Source organism: Epargyreus clarus, unplaced genomic scaffold (genome assembly GCF_041222505.1).
Source record: "Epargyreus clarus isolate Ecla_fem2 unplaced genomic scaffold, WU_Ecla_fem_2.2 ptg000035l, whole genome shotgun sequence".
Lineage (NCBI taxonomy): Eukaryota > Metazoa > Arthropoda > Insecta > Lepidoptera > Hesperiidae > Epargyreus > Epargyreus clarus.
Genome location: NW_027332240.1, coordinates 9,611,549 through 9,631,922, shown reverse-complemented (window position 1 = coordinate 9,631,922; position 20,374 = coordinate 9,611,549). Strand labels below are relative to the sequence as shown.

Below are 20,374 nucleotides of genomic sequence, written 5' to 3'. Positions count from 1 at the left end.
TAAAATGCTCCGTAAATGAAATAATATTAAAGGCCAAATGTTGCATTTAATAAAGCAGATCCAAAAAAATATATAACAGAATATCTAAATTTACACACACAAATTAAAGATGGAATTCATAATATGACAAAAACTTTACGTTTAGCAAAAATAGTAAGCAACAATATAAAACAAGAAATAATTAACTGCCTGCACCTAAATATAGATTGTGTAATTGTTGATTATGCAAATTTTATGACGGGCACCTATGTTCGCTAGATACCATTATCATATTACACCCGTATATCATTCAAAAAATGCCTGAGCACGTCATTAAACTAACATTATGTAAAAATAAAATGTACTAAATCCGTTATATCAAAATGAATGTTGGTTCCTGCGTTCCATTCTATTGTGATAAAAAATTGGTGTGTTGTCCGTATGTCTGCTATTTTAATCAAGTAGAATGGAGTGATACGCCTCGTATGTTTCTCGCATAGCGGCGATAGCATAGGAGTTTTTTAGGGTTTCCTTTGTAAAGAGTAAAAACAGTACCCTTTTATAAGCCTCCTCTATCTGTCCTCTCTCCTTTCAGCTCTATATCTCGAACCGTAATAGATAGACATAAACATTTAAAGAGCTATGATTAAATCGGTTAACGTATTGGTATGGCCGCTATAACATCAATTACTAAAAAAAAAATAAACAAAGCGGTACCTATTGACGTTATCCGATATTCGACCATCATCACGGCACGGGTCTCCTCTTAGATTGAGAAGGATTAGGACATAGTGCACCGTGCTGGCCAATTGCTAATTGGTAGACTTCACATACCTTTGTAAAGTTTTAAAATTTCTCAGGAATGCAGCTTTCCACATGATGTTTACCTTCGCCGTTTAAACAAGTGATAATTAATTTCTAAGGCAAAACTTTAAAAACTTTTTTTTTCGGTATCGGAAACATTTTATTTTTTGCAATAATCATTTCATGATTTAAATCGAATGTTAATGAAACTAAAACATAATCTAAAAAAATATACGTTAAAAATATATTTCAAAACAAATAATTTAGTTCCACTTCAATATCATAATCTCCGTAATAATGCGGATCGGAATCTTCGCATTTAGGTTTACACGGGATATTTGCTATGTTAACATTGCACACCACTTGAGAATCCACTTCATATTTCTCTAACAAATCGTTTAAAAGGTTCACAACTGATATTGATAAGAGAACAGTGGTATTTCTCGGACGTGGTATTTCCCGGACAATACCCGGACGCTATGACATGGGGGCTCTACCAAAAAAGATGCAAAAAGAGCTCTCCTTCGAAGTCGGCGATGCATTGGCAACTCCTCTGGTGTTGCAAATGTCCATAGGCGACGTTGACTACTTTCCATCAGGTAGCACGTCTGCTTTATCGTTAGGCTCAAATAAAAAAATAGAAGCAGCAGACTAACATGCAGTCCACCTAATGTTAAGTAACTGCCGGCTTTGGACATCTGCAATCAACCCCAGACAAGACCTGATTCCCACCTGAAGTCGGCCTCAGATGCACCGCTGAGGACTAAGCTGGAATGCCTCGGATTATGTCTCCCTTACCACACCCTTCAAACCAGAACACAACAACGCTTAACACTGCTGTTATTAGATAGAAATCGGTGTGGCGGTGGTGCCACCGGAGTCGAACCACTGAGAGTTCTAACACTTTTAAAATGTATAATAACATACATTTGACAATATCTTCATGCTAGACTTTGTCAAATTTGGTAATGATATTTGGTAGGTAAAGTTGGATAGAGTATTAATAATGGACGTGTATAGAATGGAATTTGTAAATAAAGTGAACCTTGTATAACGGAAATTGAGACGGCAGACGTCGGTAACACATAATGTCATATTGTTCAACGTGCTGACTGTTACCTGATAAGTTGCAACCAGGCAGAAAGATGAGCCATTGATTGACTGTTGAAGATTCCACATACTGCGGAGTTAGTGTTTCTATGTGAATCCACATTTTTTTGTGTGCATTTGTGGTTTTGAAGATAATAGTATTTATATCCCAAAATGGTTTTTAATTTGTTTGTAACTATATCTCGGCTCGATACATAATATTATTTATGTCATCAAATTATCCTACACATAGAAAAAAATTACATCTATTTAAATTGATATCTGACGATGATTGACGTATATGACGGCACATAATACAGAGGGATATGAATCTCAAATATTACTGAACCAATTTTGTTCGTCGTGGTAAATATGTGGCTATGAAGTATAGGGTATTTAATAAAATCTAAAAGCCAATATTCTAACACTTAATATGAAACAAAAAATACAGAATTTACGTCATAGATTCTTTTAAAACGAGACTGCTGACAACCCTAATGTTAATCGCTATGAGATTAAATATATGCCACTGTATAATAAAAGAGATATGGTCATGATCTCTAAAGCATTCGTCACGATACAAGTAAAATTGACTTGAAACATTGATACAACTATTTCTTTAAAAGAAACAGGAAATACTAATTTAGCCCTTTTCATTACAAATCATCTTTAGGTATTGAACAAGCGGTGTTATCCACGTAAGTCTAAGAGTTCTAACGCCTTTCGTTTAAAGAATAATGGAACGCGATAAAACACCCAAATAAATTATTATACATGAAAATAAAACAAACTAACGTGTATAATATGGATCATTTAGTTAAAAATTACAAGCTGAATGAAACACGCATAATTTTGAAAATACACAAACACGAATTACGTGAAAAATTCCTGTACACTCCCAACCCACATCTATTTTAAGATCCAGTGTTTATGCTTACGTAGATTTATAAATGACGGCCTTTAGTACATAAGAGTACTATGGAGATGAAATGTTTACGCTCATAATATTTACGGTGTTCACTCAACGTCACTAATCATGTTATCTGAGAAGAGAAGACAATCAGTCTCCAAGCTGGCCTTGAATGAGCATAGTAACACCATTATATCTATTACTAGTTTTTGCCCGCGGCTTCGCCCGCGTTTAAAAGAAAATAATATAACATACTAACATACATAAAACTGACAACTCGTACCTTCAACTTTGCTAAAGATCATCACTTGATCAAATGCATAGTTTACGATTCAATCCTTACTAATATCGATTAAAATAATCGATGTTTTGTGTCCAAAAGATCGATTTTCCGATTAATCGATCTTAGATCGCCATCCCTACTTCCCGTGGGATTTCCGAGATAAAAACTATCCTAGGTCCTTTTTCGGGTCTCAGACTATCTTTGTACAAAATTTCATTAAAATCGGTTCAGGGGTTTCGGCGTGAAGAAGAGACAACCAGACAGACAGACAGACAGAGTTACTTTCGGATTTATAATATTAGTAAGGATCTACCTCATATAGTACTTAGTATTAGTATTTTATTAAACGTGCCTGTGTTTCTTAGATCGTAAGACTCTTGGTTCGATTTCAGAGCGCCACACCTATATGTCTTCTTATATCACAGTTCTGAGTCTTCAAGTGTATCGAACTATAGATAGAAGTCCAATCCTATATGGGATTAATTCGAGATGTCCATGAGTGGCAGCAGCTACTTACCATCAATTAGAAATTCCTGTTGGTTACATAGAAAAAATCAAGCGACAACTTTATAATTACAAACTTCATTGATTTCTCCAAACAATTAGTGGAGATCTGTAGTATACAGTTATACTCCACGCTCAAATTCGGCCAACTGGTTTCGGATGTTTTAAAATCGACACCAAAACCGACAGTTTTTCAACTTGCACATCGACATGGTCAAAATGGTCTAAACTGTCAACATTTGTAGTTGGTCTAAATGAAATTAATGACATTTTCTATTAAAATCAGTTATTAATATCTGACCTCTACAGCGCAGAGTCTCTTTCATCAGGAGCTCAATCGATGTTCGAATTGATAGGTTTCATTAAAATCGGTTGGTATATCCAAAAATAACTTGACCTCTCTGTAGTACTGAGTCTCATATATTACGAAGATCATTTAAAGTGGTCGTCAATATACTGGTATCGCAATATGAACAGGTGCATTAGATTCATCTAGAATAATGAATTCTTGTACAAATACGAGTATAAAGAGACAGTCTTTACTAATATGTCAGCGTATTTGTCGCTTTTCATGTTGTTATTACTAGAAAGCATAGATTAGTAAAGATACTTCGCCGCCTTGAAATTGAATGAAGCCACAAATGGCTTATTTTAGTAAGTTCTTTTTTGGAATCCTTGACAAATAAAAACATTTTTAGAGAAAATTTACGAATAAATAACTAATTTACGTAATTTACTTAATAAATAAATAATTATTACGAATATTTTAGGGACATTTTAGCACGGAGACGTGGCAAAACTTTTTTACGCAACTATTTCAATTCTCAAAACTGGGTACATTTTCTTGTTAGGCGTGAGTAATCTTTACTAATCTATGCTAGAAAGTTACATTATTTACTATAAACAAAGATAATATAGACTATGTAATTGGTTGATCCCAACAGTTAGGTATTTAGAGAAAGTAAAATAACCAAATAAATAGATTTTTAATAATAGTGGAGTTATTGCTAGAAGCTTAATAACAAAGATTTGTGATTTTCTATTAGGTTTAAATAAATAGAAATTGCCAAAGACGGTGTTAAAAACATTTGTTCATCATGGCTTTTGTGGAATCAATTTAAAAATGTAATACTTCTGTAATAATGCAAAGAAGCATGCAATCCACCTGATGGCAAGTGGCTTCTGCCGCCCATGGACATCTGTAATCAACTCCAGATAAGATTAGATTCCTACCTGAGGTCGACCTCAGATGCCTTGCTACCCCTGAGGACTAAGTTGGAACGCTTTGGAAAAGTATATGTCGCTTACAACATCCTTTAAACCAGTACACAGTAATGCTTAACACTACTGTTATTAGGCAGAAATACATACATAGATGTATGTATTTTTTTTTTTATATTATAGGAGTAGCATCGAGCATGCAATCCACCTGATGGTAAGTGGCTATTGCCGCCCATGGACATCTGTAATCAATCCCAGATAGGATAAGATATTCCTACCTGAGGTCAGCTACACATGCGCTGCTACCTCTGAGGACTAAGCTGGAACGCCTCGGAAAAGTCTGTCTCCCTTACCACACCCTTCAAACCGGAACACAGCACGGCCTAACACTGCTGTTATTAGGTAGAAATAGGTGTGGCGGTGGTGCCGCCGGAGTCGAACCACAAAGGGTTCTACCACCTTCATTTCTACATACATCATGCATGTATGCATGCATGGCATGGTGGTGGTGCCGCCAGAGGGTTCTAGTAGTTCACCTAGTAGAGAAAGTATGATTTGAGTCCTATTTGAGGTCGTTCACAGACGCATTGCTACCCTCGAATATATGGAACGCCTCGTGTAAGTGCAGACATCTCAATAGACATTTGTCATTCCATCAATTGATCTTAATTTTATCGTATCTTCAAATCAATCAATACTGCGCCTTCTATTATCGTTCCTTGACTCTCTTTTGCGTAGGCAGAAATATAGATATAGTAGCGAAAATATTTAAGTTTATGGGTAGAACTATTGGTATATCTTATGGGTAGACTTTAACATAGAAAATAGCATTTTAAAGAAAAAGAAAGATGTCTGTTAATGAGATGTCTTTTGAAAATTCTTTGAGGATAGCGACAATATATTTAGTAATCAGCTCATCCCATGGTAATAAAAAACAGGACTAAAATAATTCACTCAAAATCCCTAATGTAGCCTATGACTTCCATAATTTATGTTAAAATACGTCGAGCCATTTAGGCTGTAGAGCATGCTAAAGAATGAGACATACGTGAGGGTGTGGTAAGGGAGACATACTTTTCCGAGGCGTTCCAGCTTAGCCCTCAGGGGTAGTGGCGCATCTGTGGCCGACATCAGGTAGGAATATTTAATCCTATCTGGGGTTAATTACAGATGTCCAAGGGCGGCAGTAACCACTTACCATCAGGTGGACTGCATGCTCGTCTGCTACTCCTATATTATAAAAAAAAATACATAATATACATACGCTTGAAAAATATTGCCCTCCGCGTTTGGTTGAAAATACATTTCATATAACATAAGATGGTCCTTGAAGATAATTGAATACCATCAAAATCCAATATGAAGATATTGGTGTTATTTGTGTCATCATACGTCACACAGTAATAATAACCGCGAATAAAAGCCAAAAATAAACTCACCTCAACATTTCCGTGTTTCACCAGATACGACGGTGATTCTGGCATCATCATGAAGATTAGTATGTGGAAGACAGGCAGGGACAAGCAAACCCACAGTATTGTCTTATATTCCAGTAGATCACCGATGATGTAGACGAATAAGTTCCCTGATGTTTGGAATAGGACCACCTGAAAAGAAAATTTACAAATGTACTTGGACGAACGTGTAGTTTATAGTAGGTTAGTAGCACAAAAATGTCCGAATTATAAGTACTACAAAGGAATAAAGAGCTACAATCGGGCGTCAGATGTCATTTGTCCGGGCAACAGAACAGACGTCAGCGTGTATTGCGCAATAAAATTAAATTATGTAAAAATAACATTACAAAAGTTTAAATAATAATTTATAGTAATTTTTACTTGAGAATGAAAATGTTCCAAGTTGATTTAGTAATTATTATTACTTAATTAATTGTAAAATAAGTACTAAAACAAAATGCTATTATAATAAGGTTAAAATCAAAATGTTTTCTTTAATTGGTGATGATATACCCGATCAAGATGTTTCAAATCAATTACGGTTCTATACATCCACACATTTACTAATAACTTTGCCAACACAGTGAACCATAATCTAATCCTCATTCTGAGAGGAAACCCATGTCCAGCAGTGGGACACTAACGACGTGACAATGATGGTTTCTTCACAAATTTTCATTCGTGAAAATATACTAGACGCGTAGTCTATTCGTTAGTAGGTCAATGTAACATGTTATCAGTGTCATGAAACGCGTCAGCGCGTAAATTGTGTAAATCGGTATCATTAATGACCACTTTTTTCTGGTATATCTATTCTATGGACCATATCTCTAAAATAGGTACTCACAGACAACCAAAATTAACCTTAAAGTTTAGAATTTGATGAACCTTAAATATTTTGATTCGAAGGGTACGAAAAACTTTTAGTTGTGGTTGTTATTACCCTTTATCACTCGTAAAATCTTTTTTATTTTGTTCACGAGGGGGAACATTAACAAACGATGTAGTCCACTCGATATTAAGTGGTCACTGCCTTTGGATTTCTGTGATCAACCCCAGATATAATTACAGTATTAACTGTGGTTGGCCACAGATGCATAGCTTTCTTTTCCTAAGTAATGCTTTAGATAAATATATCTCTCGCTGTGATTCGACTTCGGTGGCACCGTTACCACACCTATTTCTATCTAATATCAAAAACGCTGCTGTGGTCCTCTATGAGGAGTTCCAACTAAGTCATCAGAAGTACCAACGCATCTGTAACCAAACGCAGGTAGAAAGTCTAGTCTATCTTGGATTGATTGCATATGTCCATGGGCGGCTCCACTTACCATCAGGTGGACAGCATGCTCGTCTGCTACACCTATATTATAAAAATGTTGATAATTTTAAGTCTAATTATGAACCAACGAAGTCTACAGTATGTGCGAATAGAAGCGACGCGGGCATTTATAGGTAGGTGGGATGCTTGAGCAAAGTATAAATAGCTCGTTTTGCTCTACCGTTCTAGTTTGAAGGCGATGTATGAGGCGATCTTGATTCTCAGGGGCTATCTTCTATGATTGACAGTTAGCTATCTGGTTAATATTATTTCTACTTCCTTAAAAAAGCAAACGTTGCAGTGTAGTGTTGAACGAGTGCCCATGCCCCCTGTATATTTATTGGTGATAGAAACAAAATTCTTCGGCCGTGGAGTTGACACTGTTTATTTCTAACGTGAAGCGAGTTTTGTTCGTTTTCGGTGAAAAGGTATGAATGCTGAATTACATAATTAAGAGGCCACTGACTTAGTCTTCAGGAGAACTCAGTAGCAATGCATTTGTGTTCGACTTTGTATATGAAGTTAGTTTCAAATATTTATATGTGACTGTATGTTTGTTTGCTGTCTTAGAAAAACAACTCCATATAGATCAAAAGCCTTGCTTGAATCAGAAATAAAATAATCTTACCAAGCATCCCAAAGCGCCTCTTATGGTGTCATCACTAATCTCCTTCGTGTAAAGTGGACAAGTGATCCCACTGCCCATGATGATGCCGACCATGGTTCTTGCGAAGATCATGACGTGGATATTCACGGTGCATAACAGGAGGATCCAGCTGAACTGTGGGGAGAAACTATTATTAAAAATGAAGAAAGATAATCGATTTGTTACACTGCTAGGCCTGGCTATGTATCTTGTACAGAATAAAGCAATAGTATTAGATAAAGGAGTTTAAAAAATAAAATAAGGAAAATATCTAATACACCGGTATAGTCCTTGTTGACATTTACGGATTATCTAAGGAATGACCCGCGTGGCGGGACCGTCGCCATATGTGTGAGATACATATTTTAATGATAAATTTGGATCTGTTCTGGGTCTGTCTGTGTATTCGTCTTTGTGTGTGTCCATAGCACCCGCGATACAGGGATTCCTAGAATGGTGTTGTAAATGTATTAGCGTCTAAGCATTTTTAACATATTTTTTCATGCAAATTCTATAATATTTTGTTACTCTATCCTTATAATTTTTCTAATTGACGTCATTCAAACTGGTTGTATGTCCTCTGCATTCAGCAAGATTTTTTAAAGTTGTAAATCGAGTATTGATAACTTTTTGAGAGTAGCCAGCCTTTAAGAATGTTGACGAAGTATCCTAAAATAGCTCCACGAGAATAAAGCCTCTGTCATTTGAAATGATAGTGGATATTTGCCGTCTTCTATGTAACAAATTTTGCCGCCCCCAAAATATTTGCCGGGACGGATCCTAAGACGAATTGGGTTATATCTGGCCCGCGGGCCGGCAGATGCCGCATATGCAGTAAATAAATAAAAATTAGGCCAACTGAAATTAATCAAATATATGCCATATGGCTTCTTATGTATTGTTTTTATAACCAATTGCAACTGCAAATAGGATAAATATAACTTCAGTTATTAATTAACTTAGAATGCGATTGATAGCATATTAGCAGATCAGTGCAAAAAATATAGCTATGTCAGAAAAAAACGTGATAGAATATTAATACTACAGAAAAGTCAGGATTAATTCACCAGGCTATTACAGAAACAGACATGTAATTTATTCCATGTATGTACGTACAGTTTCTTCTTTATTTTTATTGACTAAAAATTGTGTTAAACGCGGATTGAATTATAAATAGCATTTTCAAAAAAATAAGGATGTTCTGAGTGAAAGGTGAACACATGTGGATGAAAACAAAACAAAGAAAAGAAAGAGATAGAATAAAATGGGTGAGAAAGAGATGAAGATACTTACAGCACACGTAACAGATAAGAACAGCAAGCAGAACTTTCTACCGAATCTGTCGCTCAGGAACGCCATCAGATAATCCGATGGTATGGATAAGAGATAGCATATTGAAGCCATCAACGATATCTGCAACAAATAATAACCGAATTAAATACTTATTAAGCATTTGAACATGAGTAGCGTCGTGTCATCATCAATTCATTTCGATTCCTTTGACTTATTGGTTCCTTCTTAGTGTAAGATGTTTTAGTGAATTCATTACGCTGCTAAATTCAATTTTGTAAACTTTACACCTCTTAGAACTTTCTATAATCATGTGCCTAAGAGATCTTTTGAAATCATTGAAGGTGAACTACATGCTCGTGTGCTATATACAATAGTTCAAAAATTTGAGAGTTCTTCCTAAAGTTTAATATGCATAAAATTAAATTAGACAATTCAGATTTCAATTATTTCAAAGTTTTAACAAATTAAAAATAATTGCTCCATGTTCTACTCTTCACAAGTATTTTACAATTAAAATATATGTCAACATTTATGTCTACATATTTCACCCAGATTGTAATCTTTAAAACGAAAGTTCAAAAAAATTGTCCTTTGGAGGGAGATATCTTTTTTTTATTTTTATATTACTAAGGCTCTATTTATCAGTTTACTAATTATCGAAAACAAACAATTAAGTACTACTTACTTCAAAATCGGTGACTGGTTTCTCTGTCGGGGTCTTGTCTGACTGGAGCAGTAAAGTCATCGGGGACATCCATCCTATACAGGTGCCATACGCGAATATTGGTATGTTTACTAAAACAAATAAAATATCAAATTAGTTGAAGCGATTATGTTGCCAATTTGGCTTTAGATTTAACCTTCATAAGACATCAAGTTTATATTTTTCGATTTTTTGGAAAATTTCAAATTTATGTGATTGTGAGTATTTTGGCTTATTGAAATTTGTAATCATACCTTTTATTTTAATAGCAAGAGAATATGAATTAATTAATAAGCAAGAGAATTTATTTGAAAATTTAGGTATAAATTATTATTTCCATTTCTAAAGTTTTAATTATTTTTATTAACAACTAATAAAATCATGTTGTTTTTGTTTGTAATTAGCTCTTTCAAATTTAACCTGTTACCAAGTGGTAACAAGTTAAATTTGAAAGAGCTAATTATAATTCGTGGATGACACTTTTCTACCCAAAATATGGTCTAATACTACTATACCTATAGTTAAATGTTTTTGTTCAGAATCGACATTTGAAACACTATATTCTCACGGTATAAAGCTTGAATATGCCGCCTTATCATCCTTTAATATCCCTATATCATCAGCTTCCCAAAAATAACAATTCGAAACGTTCCGGGACAAGAAGTCATAAATTAAAACTGGGTTCAAACCCGGTATGTTTCGGCAGACCGGTATGACGCCATACGGGTCGTCAGCCTTACAAGTAAGAGTTCGTTTTCGTTCAAATTCTTTTGTAAACGTTTGTCACAAACCTGTATTCGTAAACTAAGTATATATGTAGTATATGTCTGACGTACATATGTATAGCTTATTCAATAATAAATATAGTTTAAAAAACTAAAAAACACGCTTTTATGATAAAATCAAGTAAAAAGTAGAAAATAATCTTCAATCTTTTTTTTTAAGTCATATGTATTTTTATTAACTGAAAAATATTTCCAATTGTTAAATATCTTCTAATTGTTATCAGTTTTCGATAAACGCCCCACACATTTCATAATAAAATCGTGTTAAAATAGCAAAATGGTCTTTTTTATATATTGAAAGCAAGTTAAATAAAATCTTGTATCATAAAGTTGTGAAATTCAAAAAAATCTATAACACAAATACTCAACGAAAACTCATATGATAGAAGGAAGGAAAATCGAAAAATTAAACTGGAAGATCAATCTTCCATGTCTGAACTGTTTCATATTTGGCGCACCTAATATATAATTTGCGTAATAAACATGTCCGATAAACTGGTTAAATTAAACTTATACGATTGAAGGAAGGAAAATCAAAAATTAATTAAACACCATCAATACTTATTTGTAAGTATCTTGTTTTCATCTCTTAAAATTTTAGTTTTATCTTTGTAATGTTGAAGTTGTAAAGAAGCATGCAGTCCACTTAATAATACGTGGCTTCTGCCACCCATGGACATCTGTAATCAACCCCAGATAAGATTAGATTCCTATCTGAGGTCGGTCACAGATGCGGTACTCCTGAGAACTAAGCTGGAGCGCCTCGGAAAAGTATATCTCCCTTACCACACCCTTCATACCAGAATACAGCAGCGCTTAACACTGCTGCTATGAGGCAGAAATAGGTGTGGCGGTAGAGCCGCAGCAGTCGAACCACAAAGGGTTCTACCACCTACCACAACCAATTCCTAGGCTTGAATTATTCTGTAACCCTCTTGTTTACACTTATATTTTACGAGAGCATGAAGGTAGGGCAAGACAGAGGTAGAACCTAGGTAATACACTTATGTTTCAATGATCTCATGTAGTACAAGTAATTTTAGTTGTGTATGCCGCAATGTTATATTGGTATGTCGCGCCAACATCTCCCGCATCGTAACTATTATCTAATATATAAAATATAATATATAAAATTCTCGTGTCACAGTTTTCGTTGCCATACTCCTCCGAAACGGCTGTACCGATCTTCACCAAATTTTATATGCATATTCAGTAGGTCTGAGAATCGGCTACTATCTATTTTTCATACCCCTAAGTGATAAGGGTTGGTTCACCCTTAACATTTTTTTTATTTATATGGCAACACAACGTTTGCCGGGTCAGCTAGTTAAATATAGAAATTGATTAAAAGTAGACATAAAATTGAAGTGCAGCTCCGAAGATATTTATTTACGTCAGTTAATTCAATCTATCTATTGTTTTGTCTACCAAAAATCAAGTTAATAATTTCTTCATATGTTTGACAGGTAAAAATTGCATAGATCTTTATATATAAAACTATTTTTGTCTGTATTTCCTTTATATAATCGTAAATTATGCATCTGATCATGTGATGATCTACAAAGTTATTGTGCATGAGCCTATGAAGGTTTCTGAGTCGGGACGACAATTTTCGATAGATAGCGCCACTGTCATTCCAATAAAGCTACAAATTTTAGTTAATGTATGTCATATTATTTAATTTTAAAACGCGGGCGAAGCCGCGGATACTACTAGTCGATTACGTGTTAGATGATGATAATATTCGTTCGCCTCCCTAACTAACATAGACAAGAAAATAACATCAAGTAGTAGGAATTTTTGTTTAGTTTTTTTACCGACAAATTTCTTGAGATTTTAATCTAGGACCCTCAAAAGGGTCTTTTACACCACTAAACCATCACTGCTGTACTTTTACATTAGTTTTTTTATAAAACGACCTTCCACCTAATTCACCTATGCACATAATTTCACGTCCACGCTGTCTCATTTGGAATAATAAATAACTGTAATAAATTATTTATAAACATTTATTTGCCAACAAGTACCTACATAGGTACTTTAAGTAGCAAATAAAGGTATATTTGAAGGTGGTAGATCCCTCTGTAGTTCGACTCCAGCGGTACCACCGCGACGCCTATTTCTGCCTAATAACAGCAGCGTCAAGCGCTGCTGAGTTTTGATTTGAAGAACGTGGTAAGGAAGACATACTTCTACAAGGTACTCCAGCTTAGTTCCCAGAGATTCTCCGGTTGCGTTCCCTTGGAGATCCCGGAGTCCTCTACACAACGCCGAGGACGGCCATCGGGGGGGGGGTTTTAGTGTATAAATCCCACATAACCCGGTGTCACTCCCACGGTATAGGGTACCTTTTGAAGGTTTCCCCCTCGTAAACAAAAAAAGGGGTAGCGGCGCATCTGTGGCTGCCCGCCTATGGGCATCTGTACCCTTACCATGAGTTCATATTTGTCGAAACATAAAAACTAATGGTAAGGGTACTGTAATAAACCCCAGATAGGAACATATTTCTACCCGAGGTTGGAAAAAGATCCCTCTACCTATGTACTCGTATGTAACTTCAGTTACATCGAAATTACAAACAGACATGCAAATTTTATGTATATACGAGCTATGCCCCGCGGTTTCATCCGCGTTTAAAAGTATTGAAACTCGTGAGATTTCTAATTTATTTCTTAGAACATGAATATTAATAACTATACCAATAAAACCGTTAAAGAGGTTCAATGCATTATGGAACAGCCGGAACAAAGAGACAGACAAATTACAATAATTGTTTTTCTTTTGTTAAAAGTGTCTACCGTATATATGTTACTGTAAAAGTAGTGTCATTTAGTGAAAAGCCTATATTTTCTTACAAACAGACACAACAATTTTATTTATTAGTACGTAGTAAAATTGGCTACAGGCTTTTTCCTGTTCAATAACCAGTTTATGCGTATGCGTGTGTCTACCGTCGAGATTAACTGCCTTATTAAATTGATGTACACGTGAATATATAAGTACTAGTTCTTGCCCGCGGCTTCGCCAACGTTTAAAGGAAAATAATATGACATACTAACATACATAAAACTGAAAATTCGTACCTTCATTGGAATGGCAGTGGCGCCATCTGGCGAAAATTGGTCGTATCAACTCGGAAACCTTCGTTGCCTTCGTGACTTTGCTAAAGATCATCTTGATCAGATGCATAGTTTACGATAGAATTCTTAATAATATCGATTAACATAATCGATATTTTTGGTCCAAAAGATCGATCTTAGATCGCCATCCCTACATCCCGTGGGATTTCCAGGATAAAAACTAGCCTATGTCTTCGGGTCTCAGACTATCTTTGTATAAAATTTCATTAAAATCGGTTCAGTGGTTTAGGCGTGAAGAAGAGACAACCAGACAGACAGACAGACAGACAGAGTTACTTTCGGATTTATAATATTAGTAAAGTATCTTAGCATCAGTAATCTATATTGAAAGGTTGAACGAGTGTGGTTCGAGCGGGGAAATACCACCGCCACACCTAGTTCTAGCGTTCTATTCTTGAGTTTCAATGAAAGGGTGGCTGGATGGATTATTGAACTTTCCATCAGTTGGACTGCATGCTCGTTTAAACTTAAAGAAGCGTTCAAAAAAGGAGTTCAATAGGATCATTTTCTTTTTCCACATAGCATTAGGGTGCGTACAAATAATTTAGTCCGCCATCTTTAATATAACATTCGAACTGGATCAGTAGTTTGTGGGTAAATCGCAGACGTACAAGTTTACTTACATACATAGCGATCGAATACAGAACCTCCTTTTTTGAAGCCGGTAAAAAAATATGTTAAAGGTAGAATCCCTTGTGGTCCGACTCCGCTGGCACCAGCGCCACACCTATTTCTGCCTTACAACAGCAGTGTAAGCGCTACTGCCGACCTCAGGTAAGAATATCTAATCCTATCTGAGGTTGATTACAGATGTTGTGCAGGGGCACATTACTATAATTGCTGGGTTGGAAGAATTGAAATCCCTTGTTTTACTCTTGTTCCATTTATTCCTTTGTTCCATAGGTCTATTGCCAGTACTGAATGAAAATTTGAAAATCTGGCCTGTTTATATCCCCGACTCAAGTACCACAACTAGAAGCAGGTCTAGGCAGGAATATAGGCCTTTTGGCCAATTACAACCATTTCCCGTTATTCTATGTCTAAACCTGTACGGACCTGTACGAACCTGTTCAAACTGTGGCCTTGAATCGACGATTCACAATAATAATAATAATAATCTATTTAGTTTGTTTAGGAATTTACATATTTCTATTTAAACTTCTATTAAAACCTAAACTATTGCAAAACCTATTATAATTGACACCTATACCTATGCCCTATAAACTATTACGAAATATTTATTTTAATACATTTACAAACTTAAACTATTATCTATTTTCCCTATTCTATTAAATCCTATTATATACTATTAACAATAAAACATAAGTAAAACACTATTCAAACATAATAAAAACATCAATAAATTACATTAAAAACTATCAGCTGTTTACGTAACTACGTCTTACTGCTATGATCAGCTGATCGAGTTGGAGTCAGCTGTTTAGCGTCGGCCATTGAACTATACAATATTAATCAGCTGATCGTGTGTTACGAATAATGAAGTCTTTATTTATTACAACTTATGAACTATTATTAACTATAAATTAAGTAAACAATTTCAAACTTATAATTACGTCGAATCTTGAGTCAGCTGTTCGCGTCGTCCCGCACATTTCTCCCGCCGTGCAGCTGTGTTGCATCTTCTGTCGGTGCTGGGGCGACGTCTTCTATAGGCAGCACTACCAGCTTCCTCACTGGCCGGCGTAGAACTCCTCCCTTGGTTGCCACGTCGACTGTTCTTACTATGTTGTCTGGACCCGGAAATGTTGCGATGACCCGACCTCGAACCCATATGTTCCTAGGTAGGTTACTATCCAATATTTGTACTAAGTCGCCGATCTTCACTGTTGCCCCTCTTCCGTGGGGCTCCCGCCGGTGTTGAAGCTCAGGAAGGTACTCTCGAAGCCATCTTGTCCAGAATATGTCGGTTAATCTCTGCGCGGCACGCCAGCTGTTTTTGCATATGGTGTCGCGGTCGTTGAACTCTCCCGGGGTCGATACTCTTCCGTTCCCGCCGAGTAGGAAATGGTTCGGTGTAAGCGCTTCTGGGTCCTCGGCGCTCACTGACACGTGGGTGAGAGGTCGGCTGTTCACTGTATATTCCACCTCTGCCAGGAGCGTCGTGAGGACTTCTTCTGCTGGATGTCGTTCGTGAAGCGTTGCTTGCAGTGCAGTTTTCACGGAGCGCACGAGCCTTTCCCACGCGCCTCCCATGAAGGGCGCGCCAGGTGGGATGAATCGCCACGAGATGATCTTCTTAGCAGCCTCCTCCGCTGTAGCTGCGTCGATCGCCTGCCGTAGTTCCTTGTCAGCGCCCCTCAGGTTGGTGCCGTTGTCCGACCATATTTGCGCCGGACGTCCACGGCGCGCCATCATCCGCCGGAGCGCCATCACCGCAGAGTCGGTGGTGAGCGATGCTGTAACTTCAAGATGAATAGCACGTGTGGTTAGACAGGTGAAGATAGCTACATACCTCTTCTGATTGGTACGCCCGACTGTTACTGTAAGCGGCCCGAAGTAGTCGACTCCTGTGTATGTGAAAGGTCGCTTGTGATGTGCCAAGCGACACGATGGTAGGTCTCCGGTTCTCGGGTACGGCGGTGCTTGAGTCTTCATTCGGCATCTGAGACATTGTCTTATTATAGTGCGCGTCACCGGACGTAACCGTAGAACCCAATACCTTTGTCGACACTCGTTTACCGTGGCCTCGACTCCGCTGTGGTGCATCTGTCTATGGATGCTGTGTATCCATAGTTTGACTGTAGGATGGTCACCGTCCAGCACCATGGGGTTCTTGACCTCATTTGTGACGGCTTCTATTGCTTCGATGCGGCTTCGGAGTCTCAGGGCACCATTTTCATACTTGACACTTAATCGATGTAATCGGCTATCTCTGTCTATAGGCTTCTGACGTTTCATGTTATCTATATCAACCTGAAATGAACTTTCTTGCGATGAACGCATTAATAACTCTTCTGCTTCTCGGAGGAGTTCTGCGGGCACGGAGATATAACACTTGGCTTGTTCTATTTTTCTATGCTTTACCTGTGGAGCCACCGGTGTCTTCTTTTGACGTCGCCAGTCGGGGTCCGCTTGAGCGTTTCGTCTAGTCCTCTTGTAATTGACCCGCTGTTTAGACGTCCTGCAAAGCTGTATAAACTGTAAAACCCTTGCTGTAGTGAAACGTAATCTATCCCAATTTGAAAATCTAGACACCTCCGGTAGACCTTCAGCCAGCTTCAGACCTCGTTCTGTTACTATGTTGTGTGTTCTTTCTTCACCTGTAGGTTCTGATGGATACGACGCAGAATTTTCTATTGGCCAGGTGCTCGAATCCTCGTGTAGGAAGTCCGGTCCCCTATACCACCTGTGGTTCTTATTGAACCCTATTGGGACATTTCTTGTGGCATCGTCCGCCACGTTGGACTTCGTTGGCACCCAGCGCCACTCTCTTACCTTTGTACCTTCTTCTATAGCCGCTATGCGATGTGCCACATACGACTTGTAAGAGCGCGAACCAGCCTTGATCCATGAGAGTACTGTGCGGCTGTCCGTCCAGAACGTTCTTGAGTCCGGCTTTCGTTGATGTTCTTTAACGACGGCGTCGGCGAGGCGAGTTCCCATCACTGCTGCTTGTAGCTCTAACCTAGGTATAGATGTTAACTTTAAAGGTGCCACCTTGGCCTTGGACATAATTAGTGATATGCTGACGTCGCCGTTGGGTGCCGTTGCTCTCCAATACAATACCGCTGCGTAGGCTGACTCGCTGGCGTCGGTGAACACGTGGAGCTGAAGGGATGTAGCGTCGCTGTACTGTAGGTATCTTCTTGGTATTGCTATATTCGAGAGGCTTCTCAAATGTACCATCCAGTCGCGCCACTGTTCCGCTATGTGATCTTCTATTTTCTCGTCCCACGATGTCCCACGCCGCCAGAGTTCCTGTAAAATCTGCTTAGCTCTTATAGTAACTGGTGAAGCAAAGCCTAACGGATCAAAAAGCGACATAACTATACGTAGGGCTTCTCTCTTCGTCGGTGTTTTCCCATCTATAAGTTCACGAGGCACACGCGTTAAATTGAGGTTGAAGGTAAGTTCGTCTGTATCCGGTCTCCATACGATTCCTAACACACGTTCCAGCTGCTCTCCCGCCTTATAGAGTTCTATGTTCTGTGACGACTCCTGTTCCCCTAGTGCTCGTAGTAGCGCGGGCGTGTTGGACTTCCATTGTTTCAACTCGAAGCAAGCTCTTCTATGTATATCACGCACGCTTGAAGTGATACGTATGGCTTCTTCGAGGCTTCTAAAGCTGTCCAGGTAGTCGTCGACGTAATGCTTCTCTATAATGGCGGAGGCTGCTTCTGGCTCGGTCTCTTCATACTTCTTAGCGTTCAAGTTCTTGACGAATATTGCTGTTGACGGCGAACTTGAAGCTCCGAAGATGAGTGATGTCATTCTATACTCCTCGGGTGGTTGATCGTCACGACGGTTCCCTCGCCACAGGTACCTAAGAGCGTCTCTGTCTTCTGTTCTCAACTTCACTTGCATGAACATTTCCTTAATGTCAGCTGTTACTGCAACCATATGCTGTCGGAACTTCATCACGACCCCTGGAAGTGATTGCAGTAGATCTGGACCTTTCAACAGCAAGTCGTTGAGTGCGACACCCTTAGTCTTCGCTGCGGCGTCGTGTACCACTCGGAGTTTATCTGGCTTCATTGGGTTCACTACCGCAAAGTGCGGTAAATACCAAGTTCTATTGGGAGTCTTCGTCCTCGGTGCAGGCTCGGCGTATCCTTTCTTGATAAGCGCGTCCATCTGTTCTGTATACTTCTGTTTTAATTGAGAATTACGGTCAAGCTTCTTTTCTATGTGCATAAGACGTGTCAACGAGTTGTCGTAGTTGTTAGGCAAGTCGACCTCTTCTCTTTTCCATAGTAGAGCGGTTTCGTATCTTCCTTCTTCTGTTTGGGTTGTATTTTTCTTTAAGATACGTAAGGCTTGCTCTTCAGGGTCCGACTGTGGCTTCTTTGGGTTGATGCATAGCGAGTCCATTGCGAAGTAATGCTTCATGAGATCTTCAAGCTTATCTTCCTGCGGCGCTTCTGTAATGTGTGACACGAAGTTAGCGGTACGTCCAATAATTCGGTTGTGGCTTCCGTGAAGTACCCACCCAAGTGGCGTGAGAGACGCTACCGGTTGGTTCTTCTTTCCCCTTCTCACTCTTGATGCTAGAAGGAGATGCCAGTTGTCTTGACCGATGAGTATGGTAGGCTTCGCATCTTCATAGGAAAGTACGTCGCTAAGATCTCTTAAATGTTCACATTCTTCTATCTGTTGTCTTGCTATTTCCTGCGGCGACACGTGCAGGTTCTTGATTGTTCTCGCTTGAATGCTTGCTGTGTGGTTGTTCAACCCGTTGAGTGTGATGCTAACTCTTCTTGACTTTGTTTCAGCTGTTTTCAACTCGTTGATTGCTTCTATACGTAATGGGTCGATGGGTCCCTTTGCCCCTATTTCGTAGGCAAGGCTGTCATCTATCAGCGTAACTGTAGATCCATCGTCCAATAACGCGTAAGTGTTGACCGTATTCTTGGGACCTGTTGCCTGCACCGGGATTATCTTCAAATAAGTTTGCTTCTTTGTAGGTCTGGCTGTAGTCCACGCGGAGTTGATGACCTCTGTTGACTTTTCTTCTGTTTCTGCCTTTTCTGTTCTGTTGAAGTGTAGTAACCTGTTATGAAAATACTTACAACTATTAATACCACACGGCTTCGTTCGGCAGTTGTGAGTCTTGTTTCTGAAGCGTAGACACCGAAAGCATAGTCGTTTCTTCTTTGCTATATCCCATCTTGTGCTTTCGTTTGCTTCTTTAAACTGTTTGCAGTCCGTCGCGATGTGACCTGTTTCTTCACATACGGGGCATTTCTGTATAACTGTAGACTGCTTTTCTAATACTGTATGTGTCTTCTGAGGACGTCTATTACTATACATCGGCGGTGCCATCTGTTCGGGGAGTGCATAGGGTCCGCACAGCTCAGCTTCTCTCTTCATAAATTTTTCAAACTTCAATAAGTCAGGCTCTTCTTTCGGTTGTGTTGCAGCAAAGTCGTAATATCTGTAACGTAAAGTAGGAGTAAGCTTGTCCACCATTACCTTAGATACCTCCGGATTGTAGAGATAGTAGACGCATTTCAATGCCCGAAGTGTAGACACGGCGTTTGTAACCTTAGTAGAGAACA

The 20,374-nt window shown here is 38.3% G+C and overlaps 1 protein-coding gene across 1 annotated transcript in view; it reads right to left on the bottom strand.

The window, feature by feature from the left end:
- The window catches only part of LOC140756418 (facilitated trehalose transporter Tret1-like), a 63,393-nt gene that overhangs the window by 7,988 nt on the left and 35,031 nt on the right, over positions 1-20,374 (bottom strand). Inside the window, exons 2-5 of the mRNA XM_073091916.1 lie at positions 10,193-10,302; positions 9,508-9,627; positions 8,197-8,349; positions 6,230-6,397 (exon numbers count right to left, since the gene is read on the bottom strand). Of these exons, the coding sequence (XP_072948017.1) occupies positions 6,230-6,397; positions 8,197-8,349; positions 9,508-9,627; positions 10,193-10,302 (551 nt within the window). The remainder of the gene's footprint in view (positions 1-6,229; positions 6,398-8,196; positions 8,350-9,507; positions 9,628-10,192; positions 10,303-20,374) is intronic.